The sequence below is a fragment of the Dendropsophus ebraccatus genome, chromosome 2, assembly GCF_027789765.1.
Source record: "Dendropsophus ebraccatus isolate aDenEbr1 chromosome 2, aDenEbr1.pat, whole genome shotgun sequence".
In the NCBI taxonomy this organism is placed as follows: Eukaryota; Metazoa; Chordata; class Amphibia; order Anura; family Hylidae; genus Dendropsophus; species Dendropsophus ebraccatus.
In genome coordinates, this window is record NC_091455.1 from 9419248 (window position 1) to 9444127 (window position 24880).

Consider the following 24880-nt stretch of genomic DNA (forward strand, 5'->3'; position numbering starts at 1 on the left):
TTCTTGTATATAGGAGCAGTATTATAGTAGTTATATTCTTGTATATAGGAGCACTATTATAGTAGTTATATTCCTGTATATAGGAGCAGTATTATAGTAGTTATATTCCTGTATATAGGAGCAGTATTATAGTAGTTATATTCTTGTATATAGGAGCACTATTATAGTAGTTATATTCCTGTATATAGGAGCAGTATTATAGTAGTTATATTCTTGTATATAGGAGCAGTATTATAGTAGTTATATTCTTGTATATAGGAGCACTATTATAGTAGTTATATTCCTGTATATAGGAGCAGTATTATAGTAGTTATGCGGTTCAGGGAAGAAAAAAAGCGCTGCACCTCACACCTATGGCTGATACTAGTGCAGCTAGGCTAAATAAAAAACACATAGGAATTTTTGTGTATGAATTGATCAAGCCATACTGCCCCATGTACCTCGTGCCGGTATCTGATACACATGGGTCCCTACACTAAGTCCACACCGTGCCAGTCAGTGGCCACCAACCCCGCAGGCACGCACAGCCAGGGAACGGGGGCCATGGGACGGCCCTGCGACCCCCATGCCACAGGACCAGACCCAAAAACACCACAACAGAACCCGGCCAGCGCCGCCGGCGGAGAAGGTCGCCCCCAAACAGCACAAGTCTGGATGAGGTGTTGCACTCACCATAGCTGTGGCAAACAGAATGGGAAAAAACAGGAGGGATTAAAACCATGTGCACTCAGGTGTCTCCTGCTAATTGCGGTCATGTGGGTCTCACCAGGAGGAGTGCAATACACGGAGAAAAGAGAGAAACAAAATGCGGTTCAGGGAAGAAACAGAGTGCTGCACCTCACACCTATGGCTGATACTAGTGCCGCTAGGCTAAATAAAAAACACATCCGCCGCATTTTGTTTCTCTCTTTTCTCCGTGTATTGCACTCCTCCTGGTGAGACCCACATGACCGCAATTAGCAGGAGACACCTGAGTGCACATGGTTTTAATCCCTCCTGTTTTTTCCCATTCTGTTTGCTGCAGCTATGGTGAGTGTAATACCTCATCCAGACTTGTGCTGTTTGGGGGCGACCTTCTCCGCCGGCGGTGCTGGCCGGGTTCTGGTGTGGTGTTTTTGGGTCTGGTCCTGTGGCATGGGGGTCGCAGGGCCGTCCCATGGCCCCCGTTCCCTGACTGTGCACGCCTGCGGGGTTGGTGGCCACTGACTGGCACGGTGTGGACTTAGTGTAGGGACCCATGTGTATCAGATACCGGCACGAGGTACATGGGGCAGTATGGCTTGATCAATTCATACACAAAATTCTGATGTGTTTTTTATTTAGCCTAGCGGCACTAGTATCAGCCATAGGTGTGAGGTGCAGCACTCTTTTTCTTCCCTGAACCGCATTATAGTAGTTATATTCTTGTATATAGGAGCAGTATTATAGTAGTATATCCCTGTATATATGAGCAGTATTATAGTAGTTATATTCTTGTATATAGGAGCAGTATTATAGTAGTTATATTCTTGTATATAGGAGCAGTATTATAGTAGTTATATTCCTGTATATAGGAGCAGTATTATAGTAGTTATATTCCTGTATATAGGAGCAGAATTATAGTAGTTATATCGCTGTATATAGGGGCAGTATTATAGTAGTTATATTCATATATAGGAGCAGTATTATAATAGTTTTATTCTTGTATATAGGGGGCAGTATTATAGTATAATCCTGTATATAGGAGCAGTATTATAGTAGTTATATATGCTGGAGTAATGGTGAGTGACAAGACCATGTTCACTCTTGTGTTGCTTGATGGCAGCTTTCTCCGTCGGCGGTGCCTGCTGGGTTTTGGGGGGCCCTTGGGGATTGGTCCTGTGACATTGGGGTTGCAGGGCCGTTCTATGGCCTCCCTTCCCTGTTTGTTCAGCGGTCGCTGACTGACACAGTGGCAGTATTATAGTAGTTATATTCTTGTATATAGGAGCAGTAATATAGTAGTTATATTCTTGTATATAGGGGGCAGTATTATAGTAGTTTATATTCCTGTATATAGGGAGCAGTATTATAGTAGTTATATTCCTGTATATATGAGCAGTATTATAGTAGTTATATTCCTGTATATAGGGGCAGTATTATAGTAGTTATATTCTTGTATATAGGGAGCAGTATTATAGTAGTTTATATTCCTGTATATAGGGAGCAGTATTATAGTAGTTATATTCCTGTATATAGGAGCAGCATTATAGTAGTTATATTCCTGTATATAGGAGCAGTATTATAGTAGTTATATTCTTGTATATAGGAGCAGTATTATAGTAGTTATATTCCTGTATATAGGAGCAGCATTATAGTAGTTATATTCCTGTATATAGGAGCAGTATTATAGTAGTTATATTCTTGTATATAGGAGCAGTATTATAGTAGTTATATTCCTGTATATAGGAGCAGTATTATAGTAGTTATATTCCTGTATATAGGAGCAGTATTATAGTAGTTATATTCTTGTATATAGGAGCAGTATTATAGTAGTTATATTCCTGTATATAGGAGCAGCATTATAGTAGTTATATTCCTGTATATAGGAGCAGTATTATAGTAGTTATATTCTTGTATATAGGAGCAGTATTATAGTAGTTATATTCCTGTATATAGGAGCAGTATTATAGTAGTTATATTCCTGTATATAGGAGCAGTATTATAGTAGTTATATTCCTGTATATAGGAGCAGTATTATAGTAGTTATATTCTTGTATATAGGAGCAGTATTATAGTAGTTATATTCTTGTATATAGGGGGCAGTATTATAGTAGTTATATTAGTAGTGGAGATGGTATGTTGCTCTTTCTTGGTACTGACACAGTAGTCATCTCTCTGTATACATGACTGTGTATACTCTCACTCTCCATCACCTCACACTTCTCCTTATAGCTGCAGTCATCATCTTTTTACAGATAACAAGTTTGATCTAATTAAAAAGAGAGAAGTGTGAAGTATGTGGGGGAGCGGTGTTTGTGTGCGGGGTAGAGTGGTGTATGCTGGGGGAGCAGTGTATGCTGGGGGAGCAGTGTATGCTGGGGGAGCAGTGTATGCTGGGGGAGCAGTGTATATGGGTTGGGGGCAGTGTATGTGGGGTGGGGGCAGTGTATACTGGGGAGCAGTGTATGCTGGGGGACCGGTGTATATGGGGTGGGGGCAGTGTATGTGGGGGCAGTGTATGTGGGGCGGGGGCAGTGTATGTGGGGTGGGAGCAGTGTATGTGGGGTGGGGGCAGTGTATGCTGGGGGAGCGGTGTATGTGGGGTGGGGGCAGTGTATGTGGGGTGGGGGCAGTGTATGTGGGGTGGGGGCAGTGTATGTGGGGTGGGGGCAGTGTATGTGTGGGCAGTGTATGTGTGGGCAGTGTATGTGTGGGCAGTGTATGTGGGGGCAGTGTATGTGTGGGCAGTGTATGCGGGGTGGGGGCAGTGTATGTGAGGTGGGAGCAGTGTATGCTGGGGAGCATTGTATGTGGGGTGGGGGCAGTGTATATGGGGTGGGAGAAGTGTATGCTGGGGAGCATTGTATGTGGGGTGGGGGCAGTGTATGTGGGGTGGGGGCAGTGTATATTGGGTGGGAGAAGTGTATGCTGGGGAGCAGTGTATGTGGGGTGGGGGCAGTGTATGCTGGGGGAGCAGTGTATGTGGGGTGGGAGCAGTGTATGCTGGGGGAGCAGTGTATGTGGGGTGGGAGCAGTGTATGTGGGGTGGGAGCAGTGTATGTGGGGTGGGAGCAGTGTATGTGGGGTGGGGGCAGTGTATGTGGGGTGGGAGCAGTGTATGCTGGGGGAGCAGTGTATGTGGGGTGGGAGCAGTGTATGCTGGGGAGCAGTGTATGTGGGGTGGGAGCAGTGTATGCTGGGGGAGCGGTGTATGTGGGGTGGGGGCAGTGTATGCTGGGGGAGCGGTGTATGTGGGGTGGGAGCAGTGTATGCTGGGGGAGCAGTGTATGTGGGGTGGGGGCAGTGTATGTGGGGTGGGGGCAGTGTATGCTGTGGGAGCGGTGTATGTGGGGGGGGGCAGTGTATGTGGGGTGGGGGCAGTGTATGCTGGGGGAGCAGTGTATGTGGGGTGGGGGCAGTGTATGCTGGGGGAGCAGTGTATGTGGGTGGGGGCAGTGTATGTGGGGTGGGAGCAGTGTATGCTGGGGGAGCAGTGTATGTGGGGTGGGGGCAGTGTATGTGGGGTGGGGGCAGTGTATGCTGGGGGAGAGGTGTATGCGGGGTGGGGGCAGTGTATGCTGGGGGAGAGGTGTATGCGGGGTGGGGGCAGTGTATGCTGGGGGAGCAGTGTATGTGGGGTGGGGGCAGCGTATGTGGGGTGGGGGCAGTGTATGCTGGGGGAGCAGTGTATGTGGGGTGGGGGCAGTGTATGTGGCGTGGTGGCAGTATATGTGGGGTGGGGGCAGTGTATGCTGGGGGAGCGGTGTATGTGGGGTGGGGGCAGTGTATGTGGGGTGGGGGCAGTGTATGTGGGGTGGGGGCAGTGTATGCTGGGGGAGAGGTGTATGCGGGGTGGGGGCAGTGTATGCTGGGGGAGAGGTGTATGCGGGGTGGGGGCAGTGTATGCTGGGGGAGAGGTGTATGCGGGGTGGGGGCAGTGTATGCTGGGGGAGAGGTGTATGCGGGGTGGGGGCAGTGTATGCTGGGGGAGCAGTGTATGTGGGGTGGGGGCAGTGTATGCTGGGGGAGAGGTGTATGCGGGGTGGGGGCAGTGTATGCTGGGGGAGCAGTGTATGTGGGGTGGGGGCAGTGTATGCTGGGGGAGAGGTGTATGCGGGGTGGGGGCAGTGTATGCTGGGGGAGCAGTGTATGTGGGGTGGGGGCAGTGTATGCTGGGGGAGAGGTGTATGTGGGGTGGGGGCAGTGTATGCTGGGGGAGAGGTGTATGTGGGGTGGGGGCAGTGTATGCTGGGGGAGAGGTGTATGCGGGGTGGGGGCAGTGTATGCTGGGGGAGCAGTGTATGTGGGGTGGGGGCAGTGTATGCTGGGGGAGCAGTGTATGTGGGGTGGGGGCAGTGTATGTGGGGTGGGGGCAGTGTATGCTGGGGGAGCAGTGTATGTGGGGTGGGGGTAGTGTATTCTGGGGGGGGGGCAGTGTATGTGGAACAGGCTGTGGTGAGGGGGGAGGGGGGCCTTGTCTTGCCATCATGGCTCCCCTGCTAATTAGTGAGTCACAGGGAATGTCACTTGCCAATTAGTTTAGCAGCTGCTCAGGATCAGCGTTATGTAATGTAGAGTTCGGCTCTATTGATTATCAGGCAGGAATTACAGTCCAAATTTTTTTATATATAATATATTGTTTTACAATGAAAAAGAATGTATATAGATTAGATACTCCAACTCATCCCAGTGTAACACACCTAATAGACACATACATCCGCTTAGCATGTCACACATAACACGCTTAGATACACCAGATCAGCAGAGTATAACATGATAGGCTTAGATACACCAGCTCTACAGACAGCAGCACATACAATAGGCTTAGATACACCAGCTCAGCAAACAATCTTTTACATGATAGGCTTAGCTACACCAGCTAAGCAGGCAGTATCACACAAGGGTAGGCACCAGTACAGGATATAGTATCACAAATCAGGGGCTTAGATATTATGGTAAACAAAACTCTTACAAACACTGGTTTAACAGACAGTATCACATATAAATGGCTTAGATACCAAGAAGGCCATCACCCATTCCATACCCAGTATACTGTATCACACATATATCACCCATTCCATACCCAGGAGACTGTATCATCCATGTATCACCCATTCCATACCCAGGAGGCTGTATCATCCATGTATCACCCATTCCATACCCAGGAGACTGTATCATCCATGTATCACCCATTCCATACCCAGGAGACTGCATCACACATGATAAGATTAGATACATCAGCTTAGCACACAGTACCACATATCATAGGCTTAGATACTGTTGGCCAGTCATCAGCTGTGTGGGTACAGAATCCTTTTGGCTCTAGGCCTGGGCACCATAGGTGAGCAGTGGCATAGCCAGGTAGCAGGGATGACATATGGAGGCTATAACATGGAGGCCATGGCTCTGTACGGCAGGTAACACACTCAGTACACTCCGCTAACACTACAAATACACCACAATTTGCTATGTCACCCCTTCCTACAAACACTTGGAGGGCTCGGCTCTAGGTAACTAGTCGGGCGGCTTCTACTGTCATCTGTTGGTTTATTTTTGTCCAAGTTTTGTATTGCCAGTCCCCAGAAGTAATCAGGGAAGAAGAGCCGCTCTATGCGCTCCTTCTCACACCATTAGACAAAGTAAGAGGCAAGAATCCCCGCTGCGTCTGATTGATGATACGTGGAGATGTTTGCAGCTTTCCCTTCCTCTCCTCATTATATCTCTTTCCCTCTGCAGAGGGAGGAACCATCGGCACAGCGGCCTGGTGAGCGGTGAGGTAGCCGCCGCCATATGACAGCCACTGGGTTATATAAGGTGATTAATACGACCTGGGGGACTCACTAATGAACATGCAAACAAACAAAATTAAGTGTCTATAATAACGGGAGCCGCTATGCAGGAAGGAAAGGAGACGGTTCCTATAGCTGGAGAGGATTGGTGCTATGAAATATTATTGCAGAGATGTATCATCCCTACAGTCCAATCCTGCTAAAATGTCCACAGGTTTTGTTAAGATGAAATGCGGCCTCAGCTTGGAGGAGCGGGGGAGGGGTCACACACTCTTTGGGGGATACACAGAGCTTGGCACAAATGAGAGACACTATTTACATTTCCCAGGGACGTTAATGAGAACGAGGCGACAATTAGCAGAAGACACAATTAGAGATATTCACAGGAAACTTCCAGCTCCTAATGCAGAGGCATCCAAGTGAAGAAGAGGAAGAAGGAGAAGAGGAAGACGGAGAAGAGGAAGAAGGAGAAGAGGAAAAGGTAAACTACAGGGAGAAGAAAATGGAGAAGGCAGAGAAGAAGAAGAAGAAATAGGGGAAGGAGAAGAAGGAGAACTACAAGAAGAGGAGGAAGAAGATGGAAGCGAAGAGGATAAGTAAAAGGAGAAAGAGGTGAACAAGAAGAGTAAAAAAAAAAAAGAGAAGAGACAGAGCAGGAGGGAAAATAAATTGGAGAAGGAAAAGAAAGCAAACTACAAGCTGGGGAAGAAGGAGATAAAACGAAAAATAAGAGGAAGAAGGAGAATAAAAAGGAGAAAAAGTGGAAGAGGCAGAAAAAGAAAACCGAAAGGACAAAGATGGAAAAGGTGTGGAAGAAAAAATGGGGGAAAAAAAAGGAAAAGAAGAGGGAGAAAGAGTAGAAATGGAGAAAAAGAAGAAATGGAAGAATGAGAAAGAGAAGAACAAGAAGTGGAAGAAGAAAGAGAAGGACAAGGAGGGGAAGCAGCAGAAAGAGAAGGGGAAGAAGGAGAAAGAGAAGGACAAGGTGGGAAAGAAGGAGAAAGAGAAGAGGAAGAAGGAGAAAGAGAAGAACAAGGAGGGGAAGAAGGAGAAAGAGAAGGGGAAGAAGGAGAAAGAGAAGAACAAGGTGGGAAAGAAGGAGAAAGAGAAGAGGAAGAAGGAGAAAGAGAAGAGGAAAAAGGAGAAAGAGAAGAACAAGGAGGGGAAGAAGGAGAAAGAGAAGGACAAGGAGGGGAAGAAGGAAAAAGAGAAGAGGAAGAAGGAGAGAGGGAAGAACAAGGAGGGGAAGCAGCAGAAAGAGAAGGGGAAGAAGGAGAAAGAGAAGAACAAGGAGGGGAAGAAGGAGAAAGAGAAGAACAAGGAGGGGAAGAAGGAGAAAGAGAAAGGGAAGAAGGAGAAAGAGAAGGACAAGGAGAGGAAGAAGGAAAAAGAGAAGAGGAAGAAGGAGAGAGGGAAGAACAAGGAGGGGAAGCAGCAGAAAGAGAAGGGGAAGAAGGAGAAAAAATGAACAAGGAGGGGAAGAAGGAGAAAGAAGGGAAAGAAGGAGAAAGAGAAGAACAAGGAGGGGAAGAAGGAGAAAGAGAAGAACAAGGAGGGGAAGAAGGAGAAAGAGAAGGGGAAGAAAAGGAAGAAGTGAAAGAAGGAGAAATTAAAGAAGAGCATGATGATGAGGATGAGGATAAAGAATAAAAAGAGAATGAGGAAGAATAGCAAATGAAAACAAGGAAGGGAAAGAAGTCATTGAAAAGGGAGAAGAAGAAGGGAGAAGAAGAACAAAAAAGGAGAAGTTGCAGAGGAGAAAGAAGAAGCACAGTAAGAAGAAAAAAGAAGTTGAAGGAGGGGACGAAGAGGAAGAAATGAGGGGGGAGAAAGACGGAATAATCTGAAGAAAAAAAATATACAAAGAAAAAGAAAAAGCAGGGGGAAGACAAAAAAAATCAAAGACGGTTATGTATAGGAGGAAGAAGAGGAAAAAGTATGAAAGAAGGGTAGGTATCAAAGGAGAGAGAAGAAGATGCTGCTGCTGCTGCTGCTGATGATGATGATGATGATGAAGAAGAAGAAGAAAGAAGGAAGGAGAAGAACAAGAAACCATTGGACATTAGAGCCAATTTCAGTTCCTTCAAGTTCAGCCTCTACCAATACAGTAATGACCCAGAGGAAGGTAAAAAGTCCATAAGACTTGTGTCAATTGTCCCATACCAAGGGGAAAATTCCTTCCCGATTCCAAATATGTCGATCAGAATTAAATCCCTCGCTCATTGTTCTATTAATCTAAATCCATAAATTGCAATATTATGTTTTTTAAGCAAAGCGTCCAGGTCAATGGAAAGGTCTCCACAAGAGGAACCTACGTGCCCATTCTTCTATAACAAACTGCAGAGTTTCCAATGAATCTTCACCACCCATCAGCCGTGCGGCAGCCCAAGGCGCCACAGCACAAAGCATCATGGGCCCAGATCTAAATCATTCCCCCTAATATGAGTGCGGACGGTAAATGCTTGTATGCTGGGACAATGACCTGCAATGTCACACGTGGGTTAGGATGCTAGCAGCCACAGGCATATTACACTACCATGGAAAGATGTCATATAGTGACTACTTAGTCTTATTCATTGCTATAATAGACAGTGTGGAATGAGATACCAAACTATTTAACAAGCCAAAAACTTTGGATTCAACCCAACAGACAGACACCCGGCCGTACTAATCTGGGTACACCTAAGAATGGGGGACAGAGGGCCAAACACAATCCAGACACCTGACAGCCATTATGCTCTAATACTGAGGAAAAGGAGGATTTAACCAAATTTAAACACTGATTGTAGAATCCAATACAGTAACAAAGTAGTAGTACAGTAGTTTCATTAAGAATAGCCTTAGATCCTCAGATAGCGGCATCTTTATAGTATTTCCCTCTTTAGTCATTGTGGTTTCCAGGCTCCCAGGCTAAGACCATGAACATCTACCACTAACCACAAACAGCTTCTCTATATGGAGAAAATGACGGGGTGTGAGGCTCCTGAAGATACTCGCCCTCCACTCAAGCACTCTCCTGCAGGAGAAAAGGGAATTTTATAAAAGCTCTTAGGATCTCTCATGTCACTCTTCACTCTGATAGTTTTCAGCACAAAAACGACTGGAAACAAAACTATCAAACAGCTGTTAATATGTAATCACCAGAGTCCTAACAATACTACAATAACTACTATAATACTGCTCTCTATGTACAAAAATATAACTACTATAATACTGCTCTCTATGTACAAAAATATAACTACTATAATACTGCTCCTATATACAGGAATATAGCTACTATAATACTGCTCCTATATACAAGAATATAACTACTATAATACTGCTCCTATATACAGGAATATAACTACTATAATACTGCCCCCATATACAGGAATATAACTACTATAATACTGCTCCTATATACAGGAATATAACTGCTATAATACTGCTCCTATGTACAAGAATATAACTGCTATAATACTGCTCCTATGTACAGGAATATAACTACTATAATACTGCTCCTATATACAGGGATATAACTACTATAATACTGCTCCTATATACAGGGATATAACTACTATAATACTGCTCCTATATACAGGAATATAACTACTATAATACTGCTCCTATATACAGGGATATAACTACTATAATACTGCTCCTATATACAGGAATATAACTACTATAATACTGCTCCTATATACAGGAATATAACTACTATAATCGCGAAATGGAGAGAATGGAACGGCTGCACATCCCATCTATGGCTGATACTAATGCCGCTAGGCCTATATTAAAAATCAACACCAGAGTGTCTGTATATGAATTGATCAAGCCATATTGCCCCGTGTACCACCGCGCAGGTCCTCTGGTTCACACGGGTCCCTACGCTAACTCCACACCGTGTCGGTCAGCGGCCGCCAACCCCGCAAAGCGTGCACGTGCAGGGAAGGGAGGCCATGGAACGGCCCTGCAACCCCAATGTCACAGGACCGTGTGTTGCACTCCTCCTGGTGAGACCCACATGACCGTAATTAGCAGGAGACACCTGAGTGCACATGGTTTTAATCCCTCCTGTTTTTTCCCATTCTGTTTGCTGCAGCTATGGTGAGTGTAATTCCTTATCCAGACTTGTGCTGCTTGGGGGCGACCTTCTCCGCCGGCGGTGCTGGCCGGGTTCTGGTGTGGTGTTTTTGGGTCTGGTCCTGTGGCATGGGGGTCGCAGGGCCGTCCCATGGCCCCCGTTCCCTGACTGTGCACGCCTGCGGGGTTGGTGGCCACTGACTGGCACGGTGTGGACTTAGTGTAGGGACCCATGTGTATCAGATACTGGCACGAGGTACATGGGGCAGTATGGCTTGATCAATTCATACACAAAATTCTGATGTGTTTTTTATTTAGCCTAGCGGCACTAGTATCAGCCATAGGTGTGAGGTGCAGCACTCTGTTTCTTCCCTGAACCGAACCATAACTACTATAATACTGCTCCTATATACAGGGATATAACTACTATAATACTGCTCCCTATATACAGGAATATAACTACTATAATACTGCTCCTATATACAGGGATATAACTACTATAATACTGCTCCCTATATACAGGAATATAACTACTATAATACTGTTCCTGTATACAGGAATATAACTACTATAATACTGCCTCCGATATACAAGAATATAACAACTATAATACTTCTCCTATATACAGGAATATAACTACTATTATACTGCTCCTATATACAGGAATATAACTACTATAATACTGCTCCTATATACAAGAATATAACTACTATAATACTGCCCCTATATACAGGAATATAACTACTATAATACTGCTCCTATATACAAGAATATAACTACTATAATACTGCCCCTATATACAGGAATATAACTACTATAATACTGTTCCTGTATACAGGAATATAACTACTATAATACTGCTCCCTATATACAGGAATATAACTACTATAATACTGCTCCTATATACAGGAATATAACTACTATAATACTGCCCCTATATACAAGAATATAACTCCTATAATACTGCTCCTATATACAGGAATATAACTCCTATAATACTGCCCCTATATACAGGGATAGAACTACTATAATACTACTCCTATATACAAGAATATAATTACTATAATACTGCTCCTATATACAGGAATATAACTACTATAATACTTCCCCCTATATACAGGGATATAACTACTATAATACTGCTCCTATATACAGGGATATAACTACTATAATACTGCTCCTATATACAGGAATATAACTACTATAATACTGCTCCTATATACAGGAATATAACTACTATAATACTGCTCCTATATACAGGAATATAACTACTATAATACTGCTCCCTATATACAAGAATATAACTACTATAATACTGCTCCTATATACAAGAATATAACTACTATAATACTGCCCCCTATATACAGGAATATAACTACTATAATACTGCTCCTATATACAAGAATATAACTACTATAATACTGCTCCTATATACAAGAATATAACTACTATAATACTTCCCCCTATATACAAGAATACACTTATACATTCATTAAACTGAACTGGTATCCCAATATATTGGAAATATATATTGCATAATCTGTTTATTTCCATTATTATCTCTTATATAATCAGTATAGTGGGTGATGTAGAGCTGTGCACTGTCTGTGCTGTTATATGTTATATAGGTCACACAGCAGTAAGGTGACTTCTAATGTTTTATTATACTATCAGGGCTTATAATAATCCTTACTACACAGGTTATGATTGGACACAAAGCTACTTAGTTTAATCTGATCAAAGTCTAGATTAGATAGATAGATAGATAGATAGATAGATAGATAGATAGATAGGAGATAGATAGATAGATAGATAGATAGATAGATAGATAGATAGAAGATAGATAGATAGATAGATAGATAGATAGATAGATAGGAGATAGATAGATAGATAGATAGATAGGAGATAGATAGATAGATAGATAGATAGATAGATAGATAGATAGGAGATAGATAGATAGGAGATAGATAGGAGATAGATAGATAATAGATAGATAGATAGATAGATAGATAGATAGATAGATAGGAGATAGATAGATAGATAGATAGATAGATAGATAGATAGATAGATAGATAGGAGATAGATAGATAGGAGATAGATAGATAGATAGGAGATAGATAGATAGATAGATAGATAGATAGATAGATAGATAGATAGGAGATAGATAGATAATAGATAGATAGATAGATAGATAGATAGATAGATAGATAGATAGATAGGAGATAGATAGGAGATAGATAGATAGATAGATAGATAGGAGATAGATAGATAGATAGATAGATAGATAGATAGATAGATAGATAGATAGATAATAGATAGATAGATAATAGATAGATAGATAGATAGATAGATAGATAGATAGATAGATAGGAGATAGAAAGATAGATAGATAGGAGATAGAAAGATAGGAGATAGATAGATAGGAGATAGATAGATAGATAGATAGATAGGAGATAGATAGAAGATAGATAGATAGGAGATAGATAGATAGATAGATAGATAGATAGATAGATAGATAGATAGATAGATAGATAGGAGATAGATAGATAGGAGATAGATAGATAGATAGATAGATAGATAGATAGATAGGAGATAGATAGATAGATAGATAGGAGATAGATAGATAGATATGAGATAGATAGATAGATAGATAGATAGATAGATAGATAGATAGATAGGAGATAGATAGATAGATAGATAGGAGATAGATAGATAGATAGATAGATAGATAGATAGATAGATAGATAGGAGATAGATAGATAGCAGATAGATAGAGTTCTTTGTTATCTACATGGTAATATAAAATAACATAAAACAAATAAAAAGTCAACAAGAATGAAAAACCACAGTCTGTAGAAGTATATGTCAGTATCCCGATGGGCCCGGTCATGGCCGCCGCTCCTGTGACTTTCCTACTTCAATCTATTCAGAGATCTGTCTCTTTAAACGCATGTGCAGATGTTGTTTCCATAGTAACCCAGGACCAACTGTATTAGTGCGACTAATAATAGCCAACCTTCATTTCCACAGTGTTTCTTTTCTGTGTGAATTAAAGGTGCAGGTACTGGGGCGACACTGATACCAGGGCAGCCGCCCCATCATCTGTAAGGTGCAGGTACTGGGGCGACACTGATACAGGGCAGCCGCCCCATCATCTGTAAGGTGCAGGTACTGGGGCGACACTGATACCAGGGCAGCCGCCCCATCATCTGTAAGGTGCAGGTACTGGGGCGACACTGATACCAGGGCAGCCGCCCCATCATCTGTAAGGTGCAGGTACTGGGGCGACACTGATATCAGGGCAGCCGCCCCATCATCTGTAAGGTGCAGGTACCAGGGCGACACTGATACCAGGGCAGCCGCCCCATCATCTGTAAGGTGCAGGTACTGGGGCGACACTGATACCAGGGCAGCCGCCCCATCATCTGTAAGGTGCAGGTACTGGGGCGACACTGATACCAGGGCAGCCGCCCCATCATCTGTAAGGTGCAGGTACTGGGGCGACACTGATACCAGGGCAGCCGCCCCATCATCTGTAAGGTGCAGGTACCAGGGCGACACCAAAAGCATTGCCGCCAGGCAGGAGATGGTGGTACACAGAGCTCCATGTGGACACGAGGCCTCAGGCTCCAACCACCATTAGTGATGGTGATAATATTTATGCTACATAATAAGTCACATTTTTGGATGAGGACCATCCAGCTGGACCCATCTACTACCTATCACTCATCATATGATGGTGGCAAAACTAACCATTCATCAATCCATAACATAAACCAAAAATTATTCCTATGAAAGAGACTAGAGATTATAGATGGCCATACAATAATATAATACTACACTTACTACTACACCTACAACAATTTTATAATATACTGTAATAATACACCTACACCACTGTAATACTACACCTACACCACTGTAATACTACACATACACCACTGTACTACTACACCACTGTAACACTACACCTACACCACTGTAACAATACACCTACACCACTGTAATACTACACCTACACCACTGTAACAATACACCTACACCACTGTAATACTACACCTACACCACTGTAATACTACACCTACACCACTGTACTACTACACCTACACCACTGTAACACTACATCTACAACACTGTAATACTACACCTACACCACTGTAACACTACACCTACACCACTGTAATACTACACCTACACCACTGTAACACTACACCTACACCACTGTACTACTACACCTACACCACTGTACTACTACACCTACACCACTGTACTAGTACACCTACACCACTGTAACACTACACCTACACCACTGTAATAGTACACCTACACCACTGTAATAGTACACCTACACCACTGTAATACTACACCTACACCACTGTAACACTACACCTACACCACTGTAATACTACACCTACACCACTGTAACACTACACCTACACCACTGTAATACTACACCTACACCACTGTAATACTACTCCTACACCACTGTAATACTACACCTACACCACTGTAACACTACACCTACACCACTGTAATACTACACCTACACCACTGTAATACTACACCTACACCACTGTAACACTACACCTACACCTACACCTACACCACTGTAATACTACACCTACACCACTGTACCACTACACCTACACCACTGTACTACTACACCTACACCACTGTACTAGTACACCTACACCACTGTAATAGTACACCTACACCACTGTAATACTACACCTACACCACTGTAACACTACACCTACACCACTGTAATAGTACACCTACACCACTGTAATACTACACCTACACCACTGTAATACTACATCTAAAACACTGTAATACTACACCTATACCACTGTACTACTACACCACTGTAATACTACACCTACACCACCGTAACACTACACCTACACCACTGTAATACTACACCTACACCACTGTAATACTACATGTACAACACTGTAATACTACATGTACAACACTGTAATACTACACCTACACCACTGTAATACTACACATACACTACTGTAATACTACACCTACACCACTGTAATACTACATCTAAAACACTGTAACACTACACCTACACCACTGTAATACTACACCCACACCACTGTAATACTACATCTACAACACTGTAATACTACATCTACAACACTGTAATACTACAGCTACACCACTGTAATACTACACATACACTACTGTAACACTACACCTACACCACTGTAATACTACACCTACACCACTGTAATACTACACCTACACCACTGTAACACTACACCTACACCACTGTAACACTACACCTACACCACTGTACTACTACACCTACACCACTGTACTAGTACACCTACACCACTGTAACACTACACCTACACCACTGTAATAGTACACCTACACCACTGTAATAGTACACCTACACCACTGTAATACTACACCTACACCACTGTAACACTACACCTACACCACTGTAATAGTACACCTACACCACTGTAATACTACACCTACACCACTGTATTACTACATCTAAAACACTGTAATACTACACCTATACCACTGTACTACTACACCACTGTAATACTACACCTACACCACCGTAACACTACACCTACACCACTGTAATACTACACCTACACCACTGTAATAGTACACCTACACCACTGTAATAGTACACCTACACCACTGTAATACTACACCTACACCACTGTAACACTACACCTACACCACTGTAATAGTACACCTACACCACTGTAATACTACACCTACACCACTGTATTACTACATCTAAAACACTGTAATACTACACCTATACCACTGTACTACTACACCACTGTAATACTACACCTACACCACCGTAACACTACACCTACACCACTGTAATACTACACCTACACCACTGTAACACTACACCTACACCACTGTAATACTACACCTACACCACTGTAATACTACACCTACACCACTGTAACACTACACCTACACCACTGTAATACTACACCTACACCACTGTAATACTACACCTACACCACTGTAACACTACACCTACACCACTGTAACACTACACCTACACCACTGTAATACTACACCTACACCACTGTAATACTACACCTACACCACTGTAACACTACACCTACACCACTGTAATACTACACCTACACCACTGTACTACTACACCTACACCACTGTACTACTACACCTACACCACTGTACTAGTACACCTACACCACTGTAACACTACACCTACACCACTGTAATAGTACACCTACACCACTGTAATAGTACACCTACACCACTGTAATACTACACCTACACCACTGTAACACTACACCTACACCACTGTAATAGTACACCTACACCACTGTAATACTACACCTACACCACTGTAATACTACATCTAAAACACTGTAATACTACACCTATACCACTGTACTACTACACCACTGTAATACTACACCTACACCACCGTAACGCTACACCTACACCACTGTAATACTACACCTACACCACTGTAATACTACATGTACAACACTGTAATACTACATGTACAACACTGTAATACTACACCTACACCACTGTAATACTACACATACACTACTGTAATACTACACCTACACCACTGTAATACTACATCTAAAACACTGTAACACTACACCTACACCAGTGTAATACTACACCCACACCACTGTAATACTACATCTACAACACTGTAATACTACATCTACAACACTGTAATACTACAGCTACACCACTGTAATACTACACATACACTACTGTAATACTACACCTACACCACTGTTATACTACACCTGAAACACTGTAATACTACACCTACACCACTGTTATACTACATCTACACCACTGTAACACTACACCTGAAACACTGTAATACTACACCTACACCACTGTAATACTACACCTACACCACTGTTATACTACACCTACAACACTTTTATAATATACTGTAATAATACACCTACACCACTGTTATACTACATCTACACCACTGTAATACTACATCTACACCACTGTAATACTACACCTACACCACTGTAATACTACATCTACACCACTGTAATATTTCATCTACACCACTGTACTACTACACCTACACCACTGTACTACTACACCTACACCACTGTAATACTACATCTACAACACTGTAACACTACACCTGAAACACTGTAATACTACAACTACAACATAAATACTACACCTACACCACTGTAATACTACATCTTCAACACGGTAATACTACACATACACCACAGTAATCCTACACCACTGCAATACTACACCTGAAACACTGTAATATTACACATACACCACTGTAATCCTACACCACTGTAATACTACACCTACACCAATGTAATACTACACCTGAAACACTGTAAAACTACACATACACTACTGTAATCCTAAACCACTGTAATACTACATCTACAAGACTGTAATACTACCCCCACAACACCATAATACTGCAACTACAACATAAATACTACACCTATAACACTGTAATAGTATATAAAACACTGCATTACTAAACCTAAAGCACTGTAATACTACATCTACAAGACTGTAATACTACACCCACAACACTGTTATACTACAACTACAAGAATAATACTACACCTACACCACTGTAATACTACATCTACAACACTGTAATATTTCATCTAGACCACTGTAATACTACACCTACACCACTGTACTACTACACCTACACCACTGTACTACTACACCTACACCACTGTACTACTACACCACTGTAGTACAACACCTACACCACTTTATTACTATATCTACAACACTGTAATACTACACCTACACCACTGTAATACTACACCTACACCACTGTAATACTACACCTGAAACACTGTAATACTACTCATACGCCACCGTAATCCTACACCACTGTAATACTACACCTGAAACACTGTAATACTACACACACACCACTGTAATCCTACACCACTGTAATACTACATCTACAACAATGTATTACTACACCTACAACACTGTAATACTACACCTACAACACTGTAATACCACACCTACAGCACTGTAATACCACACCTATACCACTGTACTACTACACCTACACCACTGTAATACTACACCTACAACACTGTAATAATACATCTACAACATTGCATTACTAAACCTACAACACTGTAATACTACAACTACAAGTCTGTAATACTACCTCCATAACACTAATACTACACCTACGACAGTGTAATACTACACCAACAGCACTGTAATACTACACCTACAAAAGTGTAATACTACACCATAAGGACTGTAAAACTACACCCACACTTTAATGTTACACTTAATACAACACCTACAACACTGCATTAAAACACCTACAACAATGTAATGCTACTCCTAAAACCTGTAATACTATACCCATACCACTGTAATACTACACCGACAACACTGTAATTCTACACCCACAACATTGTAATACTACATCTACAATACTGTAATACTACACCTACAGCACTGTAATACTACACCCACAACACTGCAATACTACACATACAACACCGTAATATTACACCTACAATACTGTAATACTTCACCTACAATACTGGAAGACTACACCTACAATACTGGAATACTACATGTACAATACTACAATAATACACCTACAACACTGAAATAATATACCTACAACATTGCAATACTACACCCACAACACTGCAATCTACACCTACAACACTGTAACATTACACCTAGGACATTGTTATATTACACCCACAACAATGCAATACTACCCCCATAACACTCTAATGCTACCCTCACAACACTATTATACTACACCTACAATAGTGTAATACTACAGTGTAACAAAACACTTTAATACAACACCTACAACAACAGTGTAATACTAGACACACAACACTGTTATATATAACTGTAATACTTCACACAAAACAGTGTAATACTACACCTACAAAAGTGTAATACTACACCTACAACACTGTAGTACTACACTCACAACAGTGTAATACTACTTTCACATCACTGTGAAACTACACCCACAACACTCTCATACTACATTTAATACAACACCTACAACACTGCAATACTAAACCTACACCACTGTAATACTACACCTATAACACAGTAATACTACACCTACAACACTGTAATATTACACCTACAACACTGCAATACTACACCTATAACACAGTAATACTACATATACAACACTGTAATATTACACCTACAACACTGCAATACTACACCTATAACACAGTAATACTACACATACAACACTGTAATATTACACCTACAACACTGCAATACTACACCTATAACACGGTAATACTACACATACAACACTGTAATATTACACCTACAAAAGTACAAAAGTGTAATACTACACCTGCCACACTGTATTACTACATCCACAACATTGTAATACTACACCTACAACAATGTATTACTACACTCACAACAGTGTAATACTACACCTACAACAGTGTAATACTACACCTAAACACTGCAATACAACACCTACAACACTGTAATACTACATCTACACCACTGTAATACTACACCTACACCACTGTAATACAACACCTACACCACTGTAATACTACATCTACACCACTGTAACACTACATTTACACAACTGTAATATTACATCTACACCACTGTAATACTACACCTACACCACTGTAATACTACACCTACAGCACTGTAATACTACACCTACACCACTGTAACACTACACCTACACCACTGTAATACTACACCTACACCACTGTAACACTACACCTACACCACTGTAATACTACACCTACACCACTGTAATACTACACCTATACCAATGTAATACTACATCTACACCACTGTACTACTACACCTACACCACTGTACTACTACACCTACACCACTGTACTACTACACCTACATCACTGTAATACTACACCTACAGCACTGTAATACCACACCTATACCAATGTAATACTACACCTACACCACTGTACTACTACACCTACATCACTGTAATACTACACCTACAGCACTGTAATACTACACCTATACCATAGTAATACTACACTTACACCACTGTACTACTACACCTACACCACTGTAATACTACACCTACAGCACTGTAATACTACACCTATACCAATGTAATACTACATCTACACCACTGTACTACTACACCTACACCACTGTACTACTACACCTACACCACTGTACTACTACACCTACACCACTGTAATACTACACCTACACCACTGTAATACCACACCTATACCACTGTAATACTACACCTACACCACTGTAATACTACACCTACACCACTGTAACACTACACCTACACCACTGTAATACTACACCTACATCACTGTAATACTACACCTACAGCACTGTAATACCACACCTACAGCACTGTAATACCACACCTATACCACTGTACTACTACACCTACACCACTGTAATACTACACCTACAGCACTGTAATACCACACCTATACCACTGTAATACTACACCTACACCACTGTAATACTACACCTATACCAATGTAATACTACACCTACACCACTGTAATACTACACCTACACCACTGTAAGGTCAAGTTCACACAATGTATTTTTTTAATTAAACAATGGCCGTTTAACTTCAGCGGCCAATCGCATTAACTTCTATGGAATCCTGTCCGTAGTTTATACACACTGTATACGCTACGGCCAGGATTCCATGTGGCCGCACAGAAAACTGTCATGTCTGTTTTGTGCGGCCGCTATTCAGTGAACAGTATTACATTTTTTTCTATAGCTAATTGAAGTGTGGGCACACCCGAACGTGCCTGCATACTGCAGTATCGGCCTGGTTGAACATCTCAGACAGCGGCCGTTCTGTTACATGCCCGTGTCATAGAACGACCACTGTTTTGCCATGTGTAAACATGGCCTAAGTCTACACCCGCAACACTGTTATACTAAATCTACAACACTGTAAAACTACACCTATACCAGTGTAAAGGGCCTATTTTACCACCGCTTCTTTTTAGAATCAATAGTGCTATTATTATTATTATTATTATTATTATTATTATTTTCTTGTGGATGAGAAGGTGAATGGAGTCCCCCTATATAGCATGGCACAGAGGTAAGCAGTGATTCTATATACATCCCAGCTTCCACTCACTACATTAGCTGGGCCAGGGGCTGGTGTACCACAGCCTGCAGGAGCAGGGACTCTCTCAGAGGTCCCTGCTCCTGTACACACTGTATTATGCCAGTTATGGAGAAATCAGGGCAAATTCCAAATATGAATCAGGATCAGAATCTGACAATGAGATTTGCTGAATCAGACCTGGATTGAATCTTAGACGATTCGCTCATGTTTATGTCCATATGTTGCTCCAATCCATATGTCATTCCAACCAACTAGGCCAATTCTAATAATTCTTATAGTAATTCTTTATCAAGTCCTCATTTTGTAGAGAGGTGTACCCATCACTACAGCATATATATCAATAATAATAATAATAATAATAATAATAATAATATAATATTACACATATATTTAGTAACACAAGCACTCCAACCAACTAGGCCACCTCTAATAATTCTGATAGTACCTCTACATCCAGTCGCCATTTTGTGGGAAGGAGCCAAGTAGGCCATTGTATACCCATCACTACAACTCCTTTGACTAGAATAATATACACATATATATAGTAATGCAAACATTCCCACCATCTTCCTAATAATATGAAGAATAAATCCAGTATCCGTCATTTAACATATCTCAAAATAAAGTCATATAAAACAATTCCCGGCTAACACGGCGACGACACATAATACAATAACAATGTGCAATACATTTAAATACATTTACATTACAATCATGGGATACAGTGTAAAAAAAAAAAAATCACGGAGAGCAATGACATCAGAGTTCAACATTGTAGCAGTAACAAATCAATTTTGTTTCCAGACTAGAAGAAGAAGAATCTTTTGAAAAGGAAGCAGAGAGGCGGGCGGCGGAGGGGGGAGGAGGGGTGGCACACTGGTGGCATTCAATGATTCCTCTCTCTTTTTTGTGTGTGTAATATTAAGTTTTCAGTCCGCATCTTATATTAAGCCCCGACACCTACACATTGTCAGCGGCGGCGGCAGAACCTCTAACCCTGAGCACCTCGCAGCTCAGCCTCCTCCTCCTCCTCACTTTCCTGCCTGCTGTATTATCAATAATATTATTAGCAATAAGATAAACAGAAGGAAGCAGGAAGGCTACAATGTATCACCCCACATTCTAAGCCTCTTAACCCTTTCCTGGCTGCAGCAGCAACAACCCTTAAAAGGGTCCCTGACCCCGCTGCAAGGTTATACAGGGTAATTTGTTTTTCTGGGTAGCCAATAAAGATATCATTCCTATGATACGGCTGCAGTTAGGGGGGATTGGGGGTTATTTTTTTTTTAGACACAAAAGTATTTAAGAGCATCATCCCTGAAAGAGAGGCGAGCTTAGTGTCAGCGAACGCTACATGTTTATAGAGGGACTTACCATGTCTGAACTGAGCTGGGATAAAATGGCGAAGCTTGATAAGCGATCACAGGAGCATTTAGTATGGAATGAATCCACGGGGACTGTACGACAGCCTTTCAAGGACCAGGCACCGAGATTAGAGGATCTATAATGGGGGAGAGAGGAGAGAGAGAAAAAAAAAATACGGGAAGAGATGATGTACCACCAACAATGATAAATAAAGGGATACTGAGGGGGTGGGGGTGTCAGCTAGCAGCAACCAAATCAACATCATCTGCCGCTATATTTAGATCTATCGAGGATGCAAGGAAGGAACAAAAAAAAGACAGAGATATTAGTGTAATAATAACAAAGAGATCACGTACCGGGCTGTAATGGATGCTATTGGGGGGTTGGATCACGTTGAAGTATATAAAACACACACACACACACGGAGGGGATACTGGAGAGAGGAGGAGGATGGAGGATGTGTAAGGGAGGGGGGTCAGGGGATTATATGGAAGTGATGGGAGCTGGGAGGTAGTAGGGGGTAAAATGAGTGAAACCTAACGGGGAAGATGCTGGCTGGGAAAGAAGTGATGGGGGTGGGGAGAGGGTGCATGCAAATCCATCAGAATGGTGCTGTCTGGATGTGCAAGAGGACGGCTGGAGCAGGAGATGGAGGGAAGGGGGAGCTGCGACTGACAGGCAGAGACACACACAAGAGCTGGCTGAGAAGTTTGAGATGAGAGAGAAGAGGGGGAAGGGAAGACGGGATGAGAAATAGGTCGGCGGACGTCAGGAAGCTTACTGACACATTATATGAAGAGAAATAGATGATATAGGGAGAGGGTCCACCATCATATATGAGATAAATAAGGGAATATAGTCATGTATCCTCAATGACATGGATAGTGTAGAGATATTGGGCAGGTCCTGGGCTACTCTCACTGATGACCTTGCCAAGATGACATTGACAGCATGGTTTCCTTTACTCTATGGTTTCAGTATGTGTGTACCCCCAAATCATGTGGAGTAGTGTTCTTATTCTACAGGTCAATATCGGGGTCTCCCATAACTGACCCATAGACTGGGACATGATGGGGATATGGTCCTAATACAGCTAGGGTGACCTATCAATCTACCAGTGTTAGGCCTCTTGCACACATCCGTAATTCTAGCCTATGGGCCAATGCACACGAGCGCTGATTCCATGACCCGTGCATCTACCTGAAGCCAAATAACACACTGGCGCAAAGGGCCGTTAGCCCAAGACACCCCGGATCACCCCTTGGAAACTATATCTAAAACTTAACTTTTAATAAATATTATTAAATGGTATATAAAGTCAATAAGCACCGTGAAAAAGTTAAAATCACTCTCCCACAGTACACTAGTATATATATTTAAGTCCACAATCAGTGGTACTCGGATCTGCCCAGATAGCTGCAGACTACTGGGGTTAAGGAACTGTGGAAGTAGCAGATAAAAAACTCAACACACCGCCACCACAACTAGTTTCACCCCTGAACGGGGCGTCTTCAGGTGTAGGGCAAATGGCCCTGAAGCCGGGACTGCAATGACAAACACCTATATGGACCATAGTGCAGCCCGGGATCCATAGACTTTAATTGGATTTATGTTTGGGCCTTCTGCGAACCGGTGACCAATAAAGATCAGGGAGGAGGCCTGAGATTGGGGCTCCTCAGGCCCACCAGGGGAAACGAGGCCCATTCTCCATCTATACAGACCAGGTACAGATCTCTGTAGTTATTATTGTACAGGACACATTGTCTATAAGAGCTTATAGGTTATTAGTAAATCATCTGTAAGTCATAGAGCTCTGTGATAAGTGACT

General features: G+C 42.2%; 1 protein-coding gene across 3 annotated transcripts in view; it reads right to left on the reverse strand.

Annotated features, from left to right (window-relative positions):
• ADGRB1 (adhesion G protein-coupled receptor B1) overlaps window positions 1–24880 on the reverse strand; it is a 201975-nt gene that overhangs the window by 99748 nt on the left and 77347 nt on the right. For all 3 annotated transcript variants that reach the window (XM_069957019.1, XM_069957018.1, XM_069957020.1), the window contains one exon: window positions 23062–23188. In XM_069957019.1, coding sequence (XP_069813120.1) covers window positions 23062–23188 — 127 coding nt within the window. The remainder of the gene's footprint in view (window positions 1–23061; window positions 23189–24880) is intronic.